The following is a 15406-nucleotide window of genomic DNA, read 5'->3' on the forward strand; positions in this document are numbered from 1 at the left end:
TGGTAAAAAAAAATGTCAATAAGCCTATATTTATTGGTTTGCGCAAAAGTTATAGCATCTACAAACTAGGGTACATTTTCTGGAATTTACACAGCTTTTAGTTTATGACTGCCTATGTCATTTCTTGAGGTGCTAAAATGGCAGGGCAGTACAAAACCCCCCAAATGACCCCATTTTGGAAAGTAGACACCCCAAGGAAATTGCTGAGATGCATGTTGAGCCCATTGAATATTATTTTTTTTGTCCCAAGTGATTGAATAATGACAAAAAAAATAAAAATTACAAAAAGTTGTCACTAAATGATATATTGCTCACACAGGCCATGGGCATATGTGGAATTGCACCCCAAAATACATTCAGCTGCTTCTCCTGAGTATGGGGATACCACATGTGTGGGACTTTTTGGGAGCCTAGCCGCGTACGGGCCCCAAAAACCAATCACCGCCTTCAGGATTTCTAAGGGCGTAAATTTTTGATTTCACTCCTCACTACCTATCACAGTTTTGAAGGCCATAAAATGCCCAGATGGCACAAAACCCCCACAAATGACCACATTTTGGAAAGTAGACACCCCAAGCTATTTGCTGAGAGGCATGTTGAGTCCATGGAATATTTTATATTTTGACACAAGTTGCGGGAAAGTGACCAATTTTTTTTTTGCACAAAGTTGTCACTAAATGATATATTGCTCACACAGGCCATGGGCATATGTGGAATTGCACCCCAAAATACATTTAGCTGCTTCTCCTGAGTATGGGGATACCACATGTGTTGGACTTTTTGGGAGCCTATCCGCGTATGGGGCCCCGAAATCCAATCACCGCCTTCAGGATTTCTAAGGGTGTAAATTTTTGATTTCACTCTTCACTGCTTATCACAGTTTCGGAGGCCATGGAATGCCCAGGTGGCACAACCCCCCCCCAAATGACCCCATTTTGGAAAGTAGACACCCCAAGCTATTTGCTGAGAGGCATGGTGAGTATTTTGCAGCTCTCATTTGTTTTTGAAAATGAAGAAAGACAAGAAAAAAAATTTTTTTTTCTTTTTTCAATTTTCAAAACTTTGTGACAAAAAGTGAGGTCTGCAAAATACTCACTATACCTCTCAGCAAATAGCTTAGGGTGTCTACTTTCCAAAATAGGGTCATTTGGGGGGGGAGTTTGTGCCACCTGGGCATTCCATGGCCTCCGAAACTGTGATAGGCAGTGAAGAGTGAAATCAAAAATTTACGCCCTTAGAAAGCCTGAAGGCAGTGCTTGTTTTTCGGGGTCCCGTACGCGGCTAGGCTCCCAAAAAGTCTCACACATGTGGTATCCCCGTACTCAGGAGAAGCAACAGAATGTATTTTGGGTGTAATTTCACATATTTCCATGGCATGTTTGAGCAATATATCATTTAGTGATTGTGCAAAAAAAAAATTTGTCTCTTTCCCGCAACTTGTGTCACAATATAAAATATTCCATGGACTCGACATGCCTCTCAGCAAATAGCTTGGGGTGTCTACTTTCCAAAATGGGGTCATTTGGGGGGGTTTGAACTGTCCTGGCATTTTATGCACAACATTTAGAAGCTTATGTCACATATCACCCGCTCTTCTAACCACTTGAAGACAAAGCCCTTTCTGACACTTTTTGTTTACATGAAAAAATTTTTTTTTTTTGCAAGAAAATTACTTTGAACCCCCAAACATTATATATATTTTTTAAAGCAAATGCCCTACAGATTAAAATGGTGGGTGTTTCATTTTTTTTTTTTCACACCGTATTTGTGCAGCGATTTTTCAAACGCATTTTTTGTGGAAAAAACACACTTTTTTAAATTTGAATGCACTAAAACACACTATATTGGCCAAATGTTTGATGAAATAAAAAAGATGATCTTAGGCTGAGTTTGGATACCAAACATGACATGCTTTGAAATTGCGCACAAACGTGCAGTGGCAACAAAATAAATACATTTTTAAAAGCCTTTAAAAGCCTTTACAGGTTACCACTTTAGATTTACAGAGGAGGTCTACTGCTAAAATTACTGCCCTCGATCTGACCTTCGCGGTGATACTTCACATGCATGGTGCAATTGCTGTTTACATTTGACACCAGACCAACGCTTGCGTTCGCCTTAGCGCGAGAGCAGGGGGGACAGGGGTGCTTTTTTTTTTTTTTTTTTTTTCTTTATTATTTTTTTGCTTTTTTATCTTATTTTTAAAGTGTTCCTTTCATTTTTTTTTAAATCATTTTTATTGTTATCTCAGGGAATGTAAAGATCCCTAGATCTCTCCTCTGCCTTCAAAGCATCTGACCACACCAAGATCGGTGTGATAAAATGCTTTCCCAATTTCCCAATGGCGCTGTTTACATCTGGCGAAATCTAAGTCATAAAATGCTCGTAGCTTCCAGTTTCTTAGGCCATAGAGATGTTTGGAGCCACTCTGGTCTCTGATCAGCTCTATGGTCAGCTGGCTGAATCACCGGCTGCATTCTCAGATTCCCTGTTGGGACAGGAGAGCCAGAGAAAAACACGGAAGATGGTGGGGGGGGCATTCCCTCCCACTGCTTGCAAAAGCAGTCTAGAGGCTAATTAGCTGCTAGGATTGCTTTTACATGAAAGCCGACCGCTGGCTGAAAAGAATGATACCAAGATGATACCTAAACCTGTAGGCATCATTCTGGTATAACCACTCAAAGTCGTGAATGGCGTACCTGAAGACAAAAAAATGGTTAACAATAAAACACAGTAAACGGTAAAGTATAAAAAATTGTATACCTGAAAAGCAAACATGATAAAACATAATAATAATAAAACATTGCAGAATAGAATACAGTAAAAAAGAGCAGAACAATAGAGAGAGAATAGAGAGAGAATAGAGAGAGAGAGAACAATAACACGACAACTATTTTTTTTATATATATATATATATATTTTTTTTTATGTTTTTTTTTAACTTTTTTTTGTAACTAACTTTTATAACTGTAACCGGTTCCAGGTTCGGGTCTCTCAAAATGTGATGGCATCTTGGGAGACCCTGTGAAAGTGTACCTAGTCTGTGCAATGCTGTACCCTACGCTAATACTCAACTAGTGTATGGTAGCGTTCAAAACATTCACCAATGCAAAGGCCAGGATTGTCAGGACAGGAGGGACAATAATAGCGGGTGTCACGCCTATATCCGCGCTTGCTGCAGACACAACATCTTTTTTGGGGGGGTTCGTTGGGTGGGGGAACTCGGGAGGACATAAAGAAAATGGCTCTCATGCAGCCGACTGCATTTGGTTGGGGATGTGAATGGGGGAAGTACGGGTGCTGCAGAAGCGGTGGGTTCCCAGTTAGGATTGGCGAATGCAGCAGGAAGGGCACTATGGGCATGACGGGCCTGTGTTTGTCTTCTTCTTGGTGGCAGCGGGACACTACTTGTGCTTGCCACCTCACCAGCTTGAACTGCACTTATGGGGCTCGCCACGTCACCAAGTGTTACTGCAGTGCTGGTTTGACTACGACCGGGGTGTACTAGGCCACTGGTGCTTGCCAATTCACTAAAATGCTACCAAAAAAACTGTTAGCGATCGCAGGGATCAGGCCTGACTCTGCGAACGCTGCAGTTATGGGTTTAGTGTTTTGTAAGTGACAGTGATCGATCGATACTGCACTTGGGTAGGCTGCAATGGTTAACAGGTTCAGCTCTCCAGGCAGAAAAGCAGTACAGATTGTCCAGTGTGGACATGCCCCCTCCTCCTCCATTGAGAAAATTTCTTTCACTGATGATCTGTAAATAATCCTGTCACTGATCAGACTCACTCCCATTCACAGACAGTGTTACAAGCAGTGTAATCAATGAAAGAACTTTTCTCAATGGAGAAAGAGCAGGAAGGAGGGAGCAAGCCCCATCAGATCATCTTTCTATGTGTATTTCTATCCATGAAATCCTGATATTTACACAATGTAGTCAGGCAGACGACACTAAAATTAAGGAATATATTGTTGCCCCCAGCCTGTTGATCTGAGAGTGAGGAAACATCAGAAGACTGATGAGGTCATCTTTCAGTTCACTCTGGTCTCTCCACTTATCAGCATGTTCATTGTCATGGCATTTGCAATAAACACTTACTTTCCATTAAATATATGCCAATAAACCTGGTTTAAAGCAATTTTAAATATGAAATCATTTTGATGTGTTTTTTCTGTGTGTAGTTTTGATTGACATATTACTGGATACTGGATACTCTAAATAGTCTATGCATTTAAATGTGTAAATGAACTGAAATGTTCATCTTGTTTTTTTTAGAATCGAATAGCCAAAAGAAGCCGAAAATTGGTTGATTATGATAGTGCAAGACATCACTTGGAAGCATTACAGAACGCCAAGAGAAGAGATGAAGGGAGAATTACTAAGGTAAGCAACATAATATATTTACGTAATCAGCAAAACACCAAAGTAATAGTAAACTATTTTTATTTGACAATAACACACAAAAAAATCACAATACAGGGATTGAAATAATTTAATAATTTAAAAGCCCTAAACAAAATCCCTTATTCATGTCAGAAAATATCTTATGGGAATGTCCGATGATGGCACCCTTTTGGCAACAGGTCCTGAAGATCATCCAGAAGCTTATTGATATCTCCCTTTCACGACAATCCGGCAGCTGTACTCCTGAATTTGACCCCTATGTCCTGTAAGCAATATCACAAATCTTTACTGAAACACCTTTTAAATGCAGCAAGGGCCTGCGTCCCCAGCATGTGAACAGTCTCCACCTTTGGTGTCATAATGGTTTGCCAGGGTGAACAACATACAGCAGATGGAACGCCTGAAGGCAGCCCTTGGGGAAAGAGAGAGGAGGAACACAATAGACGCTGGATACACTGGGATTTGTTCCAGTTCTCGGACGACTATGGGACATACACTTGAGCAATTTCCTTCATGAGAATCAGAAGCCTGGAGCCGTCGACCCTGTCAAAACTCTCTACCCTGCCTTCCCTCTTGCTCCCCTCCTTCTGTCCCCTTAATTCCCTCCCTTTTTTTTCTACTCATCCCATTTCCCCTCTTTTCTCTCCCTTCCTGACACCTAAGGTGTCACCCATTTTTCTATATTACCTAGAAAAAATCTACTGGTATGTGATGATCAATAGGTGCAGCCCCTACAATACCGGGGAAGAGAGACATATCTGGTAAAGTTTAAGATATATATGTGATGCTTCCTACCCCACAATGGCTCTGTACCTGCTAGTTAGGGTCACATTCATTTCTACCTATTTTTAAAACTATTTTTCTTTTATAATTTGAGGTTCCCACCACAGCTGTGGTTGAAAAACAGCCAATATTTGTTGTAGAGGCAATAACCTACTGTTGACATTTTTTTCCATATGGCTGTAGGGGAACTTTATTAGTTTTCTTGCTGATATCCTCTGCCTATTCGAAGTGATGGTTTTAATGTCTATTTCTGGATGTCATTAGTTACCATATGTAATGCCATACCCTATAAAAATAAAATAATCTTATGGTATTACATTCAGAAAGGTAGAAACCCTGGAGGGAACGATTGTTTTCCCCTGTGTTAAACAGATCTGAAATGTTAAATAAAAGCATTATGTATGGCGGCTATAAATGTGAACCGTGCATATATAAATATATACAAAATCCAATTCTCATATATAGAATTTTATGTATACTGTATACAGGAATGTAATCTATCCTTCTTGGCAGCTTAGTACACATCTGCTCTTTGATCCCTTATTACTGTACTGTAGGTTTCAAAGTTGTGTAGTATTATACATAAAGGGCAAAAAGCCCAAACTGATTTTTTTTTTTTCATAACCCGCATTCCAGTTCCCAAACATTGGCATGAAAGGCGTTAATACCTAGAGAAGCTTATTTAGTTAGAAGCTGATTTTAACAGTAGCCTTAGTTCATTGCAAATATTCAGTCAGGCTCAGGGGAAATTTATGTTCTCTAAAATTCCTTTGAACTTGATTATTGGAAGTGAATATATGCTAGAATGTTGAATAAACAAACAAATAAAAGAAGTCTGCATTATTCTTACCCATATTCAACAAACCAGACAATTCAGAAATATATCTTTATCAATGTGATTATAACAGTGATTTAGCATGACAAACGACAATACACCCCCACCCAATATACAACAGTTTATTCTTAACATGAACATAAAGGAATGTAAAAAATCGAATATACATAATAAAAGTGTCCATTTATTAAAAGTGTCCCTTTGTCTATTTGGTAAAATAATCTCATTAACACATCCTGATCCAAACAATATACTGTATATCCAGAAACACCAACTTGAACTTTTCTACCCACGAGAAATGTAACACACTACAAATTTTGCCTTTTCACAAGGTCAACCATTGCTTTTTTGTTAATATTCTGCATCCCTTTATCCTTCAGGAATCCACAGCCTTAGTCACAGCTTGTCATATCTCATACAGTCATTCAATATCACTCCAAATATCAATAAAATCCATTAAAAACCTATATAGTGTAGTAACTTAATTGCTAAAAAAATTTGTTAAAGAGTAAAAACAAAAGTTAAAAAAAAAACTCTCATTACAGTATAACACAATGGTTGAAAAAAAAAACACTCTGCATCTTTGACCATTGCATGTCCTGCTGTTGGCATTAGTGTAATGACGTCTCCTCATTCCACCTGATGTGTTTCATGACACCTCAACTTTCTTAAGTGCTGTGCTAAAAGCAATAGTTGGGGATGCAATAGCTTAAAATTGTTCATGTTGATGATCAGTGCACATTATTCTGGAAATACGCTGGCAAGAAAAGTTATGAAAAACTCTTGGAATGAATTGTTTTTCTGCAGTAATTTGCCGTAAGATGTGATTTGATCCTCATCTAAGTCACAATAATAGGCAAACAGAAGGAGGTTGATTTACTAAAACTTGAGAGTGCAAAATCTGGTGCAGTTTTGCATAAAACCCAATCAGCTTCTAGGTTTTTTGTCAAAGCTTAATTGAACAAGTTGAAGTTAGAAGCTGATTGGCCACCATGAACAGCTGCACCAGATTTTGCACTCTCCAGTTTTAGTAAATCAACCCTAATGCGCTTAAGCTGACAACACATAAGAAATTCAAATTTCTCATGTCTTTATTTAACACACCCATTAAAGGTTTACAGTTCTGGAGGAAAAAGTAAGTTAACCACTTGCCTTTTTCTGACATTTGTTGTTTGCAAGTGCAAAAATCTGTATTTTTTGCTAGAAAATTCCTTAGAACCCTCAAACATCATATGAATATATTATTTAGCAGGGATCCTAGAGAATAAAGGGGGGCACCTCTCCCGCTACCTATAAAAGTGATTCCGTGGTGAATCCACCTCTGGGATCACTTTTATCAAATAGTAAACCGCTAGCTGCAGCCATATTCCCGGTATTTAACTGTAAAATAATGACGTACATTTACAGTTAAGCGGTCGGCAAGTGGCTAGTCAAACCTCCTTTTGGTAGCTCTAGTTTAGATCTGCACAACGTTTAGGGGGAATTTTTGACCATTCTTTACAAAACTGCTTCAGCTCAGACACATATGTAGGATGTCTGGTGTGAACAGCTCTCTTGAGGTCATTCTACAACATCTCTATGGGGTTAAGGTCTTGGCTTAGGTTATAGGTTATGCAAGTATAAAAAAGGCAGCATTAGCCATGCAAAGTAGTTTAGGTTAGCAGTAGAAGCAGCATTTTGCATAGACCTATATGCAGAGACCTAATTGTCAAACAGGTCATGACTTGTTTCTCCTCTCCCAGAAAATGCAACAGTTATACTCACACTCCAGCGCAAATGTAGATATACACACACATTAGACAACCTCCACTTTAGTTCCTCATGTGGGGATATATACCCTGCCCTGTTTTTAAACCCCAATAATTAGACTTCCAAAACACAATAATTAGATAATATTCTTCAACTACTTAAGGACCGCCCACCGTTGTTGTACGTCGGCTGTTTGAAGAGGAATACTGTTGTTATGGCAGCAGCTAGCTATCCTCTTCAAGAGCGGACGGTCCTCTTTCAGATAAAAGTGGTCTCAGTGGGGGCATGGCCTCCTGTGGACCATGATGGAGGTTTGAAGCCCGCTGACAGGATCCGAAGTGACCACACGCAACGATCCAACCCCCATTCCGGCCACACGGAGGGGGAACGATATCTGGACCTTCCCGGGCATGTCTAGAAGGCGGAATAAGCTGCCAGCACCTCGCCGCCTCACTGGTTTCTATCCCCCTGCAGCCATGAATGAGGCCCAAGATGGTGCCGTGCTCGGAGCAATACCTCAGGAACGTCCCGCTCTATACACTCTGAGGCAAAGCTGGCAGCTACCCCCAGGATGATCTTCCATTCCAGCCACCTGAAAACACTCACAGGGAGGAAATGGATACCCTGCCATCGCCAGATGTCTCATCCTCTCAGCACAGTGCAGACAGAAGTAAGAGACTGGCATCTTCCCCAGCCATCTCCCCCAGCAAGGAGCCACAATATAAAAAGCATCAGTGGGCTGACAGGGACCTTAACACAGCACACACCCCAGCTCTAGCGGCCATCCCTGCATCAGACAACCCTGTGACAGAGTCTATGCTTAAAGCCATGCTCCTAACCCTGCAAAGAGACCTGCACAGAGAACTACAACTTTCTGTCTCTCAGATACATGACAGGGTAGACCACCTTGAGGGGAGAACGAATGTACTAGAGGAGAGCATGCATGACCATGTCAGGGCCCATAACGAACTGCTAGACGCACATGACCATCATGCATCTGAAATACACCACATAAAGCTGAAATTAGCAGATTTGGAAGACCGTTCTAGAAGGAACAATATAAAATTCAGAGGTGTTCCCGAATCTATTAAACCAAATTAAATCACTCCCTACCTTCAACAGATGTTCTCAAGTCTACTGCCTCGTTTAAACGCACAGGACATCACGATCGATAGAGCGCACAGAATCGCTAAGCCAGCACAACTCCCCCCTGACATTCCCAGAGACATACTAGCGAGAGTGCACTACTTTCATGTTAAGGAACAGATACTACAAATGGCCAAAACCACTAAACCACTTCCAGCACTGTACACAAATGTCCTTATGTTTAGTGACCTCTCCAAAGCCACAATGGAGATGAGAAGAGCATTCGCCCCCGTAACCTCTGTGTTACAGGAAAAGAAAATCGCATATAAGTGGGGTTTCCCTACCAAGCTACTGGTAATGTACCAGCAACAGATAATTCCCATTCTCACTCCCAAAGATGGATACAAAAAATTGACCAATTGGTGATTTCTTCCCATATCTGCCAACGAAACCGAAAACAGGGGCTCCCACTCACGTCCTCCGCCATCCCGGAACCGGATACATGATCCAGGCGATGCCTTTAACTACAAGAAGGCCTTCGGTCCTCCGCATTAATAGGATCCCAGACGGGCGCAGTCATAGAGACAAATCCACTCCCTCAGGTTATAGTGTGCCACGCACACTGATATAGCTGCTGATTTTCTGTTCTGAACTATTTTTTTTCTTTTATTATTTACTTGTTCTCACCGAATATCTGTTCTACTTATCGACTGAATTGCCTACTATCGCACTGTAATACCTCTGACAGTCCCACGCAGCTTCAACAGGTATCTCCAGTGTAGTTTTGTATATAGCAAACATACTCTGTATACTTACATACTCTATTATTTACCTCATACATAGTTGGGGCGGCTATAGGGTGTGTGGAATCTCGCTCCTTTCATCGTCATCCCAGGTCACTCCCCACTATCATGGCCGTCAAAATTACCTCCTTAAATGTAAAAGGCCTAAACTATCCCCTTCAAGCACAACCTCCTCTGGAAAGAGGCACTGTCCCATCACGCTGATGTATTTTGCGTACAAGAAACGCATTTCGCCAAAGACAGTTCCCCAAAATGCTCGCACAAGCGCTACCCATGCTGCTTTTTTGCCAGTGCTCCCGCCAAAAAGAGGGGAGTAATGATAGCAATTAGCTCCTCTGTCTCTTTTCAGTTACATCACTGTGAGACTGACGAAGACGGTAGGTACCTGATTCTCTCTGCAAAGATTGAGAACCAACGACTCTCCCTAGTAAATCTCTACGCCCCTAACACTGGCCAAAAGACATTTTACAACACACTGATCTCCAAATTGGCCCCGTATAGATCCAACCCAGTGATATTGTGTGGAGACAACTAAACGTAGGCCCTCCGCCTTGTCCTCTCTTCTACACAAGGAAGATCTTTATGACCCATAGAGATGTACCCATGATATGGAGCGAGATTACACCTTCTTCTCCAGCCCCCAGCAGTCTTACTCTCAGATCAATATGTTCCTCACAGATAAATTTCTCCTCCAATTGATCACTGAAGTGCGCATAGGTACAATCATGTGGTCTGACCACGCGCCCATATCCATCACATTATTCAAATGCAAAAGGACTACACGTCATAACATTTGGGGATTAAACACATCCCTCCTTACCAACCCATCCTTTGAGGATAAGCTTCGATCCGAGATTGAGACCTACTTTGATAACAATGTGCATTCTCTTGCTGACCAATCTATTGTTTGGCATGCGCATAAAGCTTTCTCATGGGGCCTCCTTATTAAATACGGAGAACAAGCTAAAAAGCAACATGCGGCCACCACGGAAAAATGACTACAACAGATTAGAGCATTAGAACATGCCAATAAACAAACACCGTCTACTAAACTTTCCCTAGACCTCAAAAATCTAAGATACAAACTCAGTGATTATTATATAAAACGCCTTAGGCTACATTATTACTCCTGAGCTAACAAGTCAGGCGCGTTCCTGGCCAAACAATTACAAAAACACTGAACGAACAATAAGATACAATATCTCTCCAACTCCCAAGGTAAAAAAGTTCATAATCCTCTAGATATAGCGAATGAGTTCAGTGCATTTTACGCCAAACTTTACAATCTTAAAGACCTGTACCAAGAAATCAAGCCAAAAATAGAAGATATAGGTGCGTTTCTCTCCTCTATTCACCTTCCCTCGATATCCACCGAGCAATTAGACTCCATTTCTATGGCCTTCTCCCCCCGAGGAAGTTCGAACAGCCATCAAACAATTACCCCTCCACAAGGCCCCAGGCCCCGATGGATTCCCAAACAAATACTACAAACACTTCCCTGACTTGATCACCCACACCTATGCACCACCTTTAACCAGTATACCCTTACAGGCAAAATACCCATGAAAGCACTAGAAGCCCTAATTGTCACCATACCCAAACCAGGCAAACCCCCTGATAACCCAGCCAATTACCGCCCGATCTCACTCTTAAAAACTGACACCAAACTCTATGCAAAACTACTGGCTCAATGCTTATCCAAAATTATCCCCTCATAATACTTCCTGACCAAGTCAGATTTGTACCTGGTAGACAGGCCTCCGGTGGCACTAGACGCCTCATCGATTTGATACAATGGGTAGAGCACAGTCAAACGCCTTCTCTCTTCCTTTCACTGTATGCAGAGAAGGCGTTTGACAGGGTGCATTGGAAGTACGTGGAAAAAGTAATGTACAAGTTTGGACTGACAGGGAGCATCTTCAAGGCTATACTCAACCTTTACTCCTCCCCCAGTGCCCGAGTCTGGACATCAGGAATAACATCAGACCCCTTTTTCATCACTAATGGCACAAGGCAAGGGTGCCCACTTTCCCCCTTGATTTTTGCCATAGTGATGGAACCACTTGCGCAAATCATCAGATCCACACCAGCAATTTCGGGCATCAAAGTAGGAGATGTTGAACATAAAATAGGTCTGTACGCGGATGATGTTATTATCACCCTCACAAATCCCCAATCCTCCCTTTCTAGTGTCCAAAAAACACTGGAACAGTTTAGCTCAGTCTCTCTTTATAAAATAAACCACAGCAAATCCACCATGCTGAACCTAGGGATAGACCCTCAAACTTCACGCCACATCTCAACAAACACACCCTTCGATTGGTCCACGACTTATCGCTCCCATGCTTAGGAATTCAACTAACCTTCCCAAGTAAGTCACTACTTCAACTAAACTATGCCGCCCTACAAGAAAATCTTCTGCGCATCTCCAAAGATATGTGTAATTATACTGTTTCTTGGGCTGGTAGAATAGCTCAAGCTAAAATGTATCTAATGCCACATATTTTGTATATGTTTCGCACACCCCCCTTACCTTTGCTACCCAAACTATTGGCGCAGTTACAAGGAATAGTCAATGCACATATTTGGCAACATAAACAACCCAGGCTCAAAAAGGACATTCTTTTATCTCCTGTACAAAATGGAAGGATGGAAGCCCCAACGTCCAAGCATACTACAAAGCAGTTATACTGGATCAATTACGTGAATGGTGGTCGCCCACCTCAACCAAGACATGGACACAAATTGAAACCGTAGCTCTTACTGCAAGTCCAAAATACACCCTAACGGCTGCGCTACTCACCTTGAAACCACATCGTCACTTCCTACATTCTGTAACTGCAGCGTTACGAGTGTGGTCTGCTATTGCACAGAAATCCAATGGCATACCCAAATCTATTCTCTCCAAACTTCACATCCAAGCACTGGAGCTGATCTCTCCTAACTTACCCCTCAAGAAATGGATACATAATGGACTCACCAACCTGGGACAACTCATCTCCACTTCAGGACCCCACCCATTCTCTCAACTACAACAAACATTTGACCTGCCTGCCAATACTTCTTTCTTATATATGCGGCTCCGATCTTTCCTTCCCATGCTGGATATCACAGACTGCGACTCCCTACTAGATGGCATTTTGAAATTTTACAACACCCCTAATCCAGCAGTTAAAGGCATTGCATGGGTATATAAATTGTTGACAACATCCTCCGAAGATCACACCTCTTCGTCCATCCACTTCTGGTCCACCTTCACAGACTCTCCACCAAAGTCCCCATTATGGCACAAAGCCTTGACCCTTCCTCTTCGAGATTCACGATGTATCTCTCATTGGGAATCAACGCAAAAACTGTTCCATATGTGGTACTTCACCCCAGCCAGATTGGCAAATATCTACCCATCTACCTCCTCTCAATGCTGGAGAAACTGTACGGGAAAGGGCACCCTGTGGCACACATGGTGGGACTGCCCTAACATTCACAATTACTGGAAAGAAGTCTCTGCCCTCATCTCAAAGCTATGCAAAATCCCTTTGCCGATATCCCCGCTGGACCTTCTTCTGGGTCTCAACATCCCCAATTGGCCCAAAAATGTCAGAGTATTGGCAACTCACATCCTAATTGCAGCTCGTTTAGCTCTAGCAAGAGAATGGAAAGCGTCACAACCTCCCTCCGGATCGGATCTCATCGCTCTGCTGAACAATCACTTCCAAATAGAAGCCTCCTTCAATAAGGCCAACCTGGCTACCGTAACGCTTCGCCTCAACTGGGAACCATGGATCACTGACCCAAGGAATACGACACTACACTAATTATTTCCTCTTCATAAGATGGGAACTCTTTGGTATTATTAATCTTTATCCCCACAGGTTGCTACAACCCCTCACATCTAACACGCGCATAATATAGGGGCCCCCATACTAAACCACTGCTCCGCATAGGTGTACCTCTACCAGGTGCTCCTCAGAACGGGACTCATAAATGCATAATGTGCTTATAACCAGTAGGTTTACGGGTTACCTTTGCTCCTCAGTTTTAAGTTTTGCAGATCTAGGATGTTACAGATTTTACAAGATATTTGGATCTTGACAGGTTGGTGATTGATGGGGTTGCCTCTAGTCCCGTGGCACAGTGAGTGCCCAGTTTGGGGTGCTGGGGATTGGAGGTAGCACCATTACTCACCGAACTTTAACTCTAAATGGTTATGTATTCGTTATTACATCTGTTACAGCTTGACATTGTCCGCTATATTACTCACTAAACAATGTAGTTTGCTAATTATCTCAACCTTCTGTACTGATACCCTGTGAAAACTTCAATAAACGTATTGTTTAAAAAAAAAAAGTGGTCTCAGCGGCAGATTCGCTGAGAGATCACTTTTATCGGGGGCGGGAGAGGGTCCTCCCCGGCAGAGATGACCAGAGCGCGATGGGCGGGAGAGGCTTCCCCCTCCCGCCTCACTGTGGTCGTCTCTGCCGCTTACCGGAGCCGTCGGTAGCGGCAGAAACGATCGGGTCCTCTCCCCTCACAGCCTGGATGCCGAGTGAGGGAAAGATGGCCCCTGCTCGGCTCCATAACATTTGAGGGTGGAAGCGACGTCAAACGTCACTTCCTCCCTCCAGTCTTAAAGGGGACATTTTTTTCCGTTGCAAAAAAAAAATTTATTTTTTTCATTTTTATTGCATTGTAGTGTAAATATGAGATCTGAGGTTTTTTGACCCCAGATCTCACATTTAAGAGGTCCTGTCATGCTTTTTTTCTATTTATAGGGATGTTTACATTCCTTGTAATAGGAATAAAAGTGACCCAAAATTATTTTTTTAAAAAGACAGAGTAAAAAAAAGTAAAATAAATAGTGTAGTGGTGCCCTTGTGGGATCGCTGCGTGTTTCAGCATCCACACATCACCCTGCTTGTCAGACATCCATTTTAGGCACACTTCTCCAGTCTCTTGCTTGTTTTTATTAGGGGATTAAACTTGAAAGGGAGAGAGGGACATGGGATGAACAAAGGATAAATCTTTCTTAATGAAATAAAGGTAGTTGAATCCAAATTGACAGTCTCTGCTACTTCACATCTCCTCCATCACATTACTTCAGATCACTTTCTTTCCTCTACTGTCCAATTCTAGATTCACTGTCACCGTTGGCACATGGCTAGGTCTCACTCTGAATAAGTCCTAACATTTTCCTAGTAGCCATTTGCAGTCCCTTCTGTGACCATTTTACATGAAAAAGATAGTTATGCTAACTAATCCTTGGTGAACTACTGCTCCCAGCACGTCCAATGCAAATCCTGCCAACCCCCCTTGACTTCAACAACACCACAGTCTCTCCCCTGGCTCCACATCCAATCCTGGCATGTCTTTCCCAGAGCTTCTCACTGTGCTTCTCACTCACTGACCCCAGCATGGCATGGATCCCTCCTGAATTACTTTTGTGGCCGTGCTCCCCACTGTCTTCCTCCTGCTTCTGTTCCAGGACACCTCTCGACGACCGTGTAAAGAGAGGCTCCCAAGCTCCAGGCCCGAGGTCACCCCCCAGAAAGGGGGTCCCTCAAAGGCCATCACAGCCTAACATGCCATCATCTCAGTTCTTCCACCCAACAACTCCTCCCCTAGCAGGCTGACAATGGGTATATATAGGGGGCCGACCCCTGCCAACCCTAGTTGGGGATTGGTAAGGGCTTCCAAATACACCCCATGTCACTCCAGAACACTGCCTTGCCACTTTTCCAGAAC

General features: G+C 42.4%; 1 protein-coding gene across 5 annotated transcripts in view; it reads left to right on the forward strand.

Moving 5' to 3' along the window:
* AMPH (amphiphysin) overlaps positions 1-15406 on the forward strand; it is a 335044-nt gene that overhangs the window by 195741 nt on the left and 123897 nt on the right. For all 5 annotated transcript variants that reach the window (XM_073630487.1, XM_073630491.1, XM_073630489.1 and 2 more), the window contains exon 6: positions 4280-4387. In XM_073630487.1, the coding sequence (XP_073486588.1) occupies positions 4280-4387 (108 nt within the window). The remainder of the gene's footprint in view (positions 1-4279; positions 4388-15406) is intronic.

The sequence above is a fragment of the Aquarana catesbeiana genome, linkage group LG05, assembly GCF_042186555.1.
Source record: "Aquarana catesbeiana isolate 2022-GZ linkage group LG05, ASM4218655v1, whole genome shotgun sequence".
NCBI classification, from domain to species: Eukaryota; Metazoa; Chordata; class Amphibia; order Anura; family Ranidae; genus Aquarana; species Aquarana catesbeiana.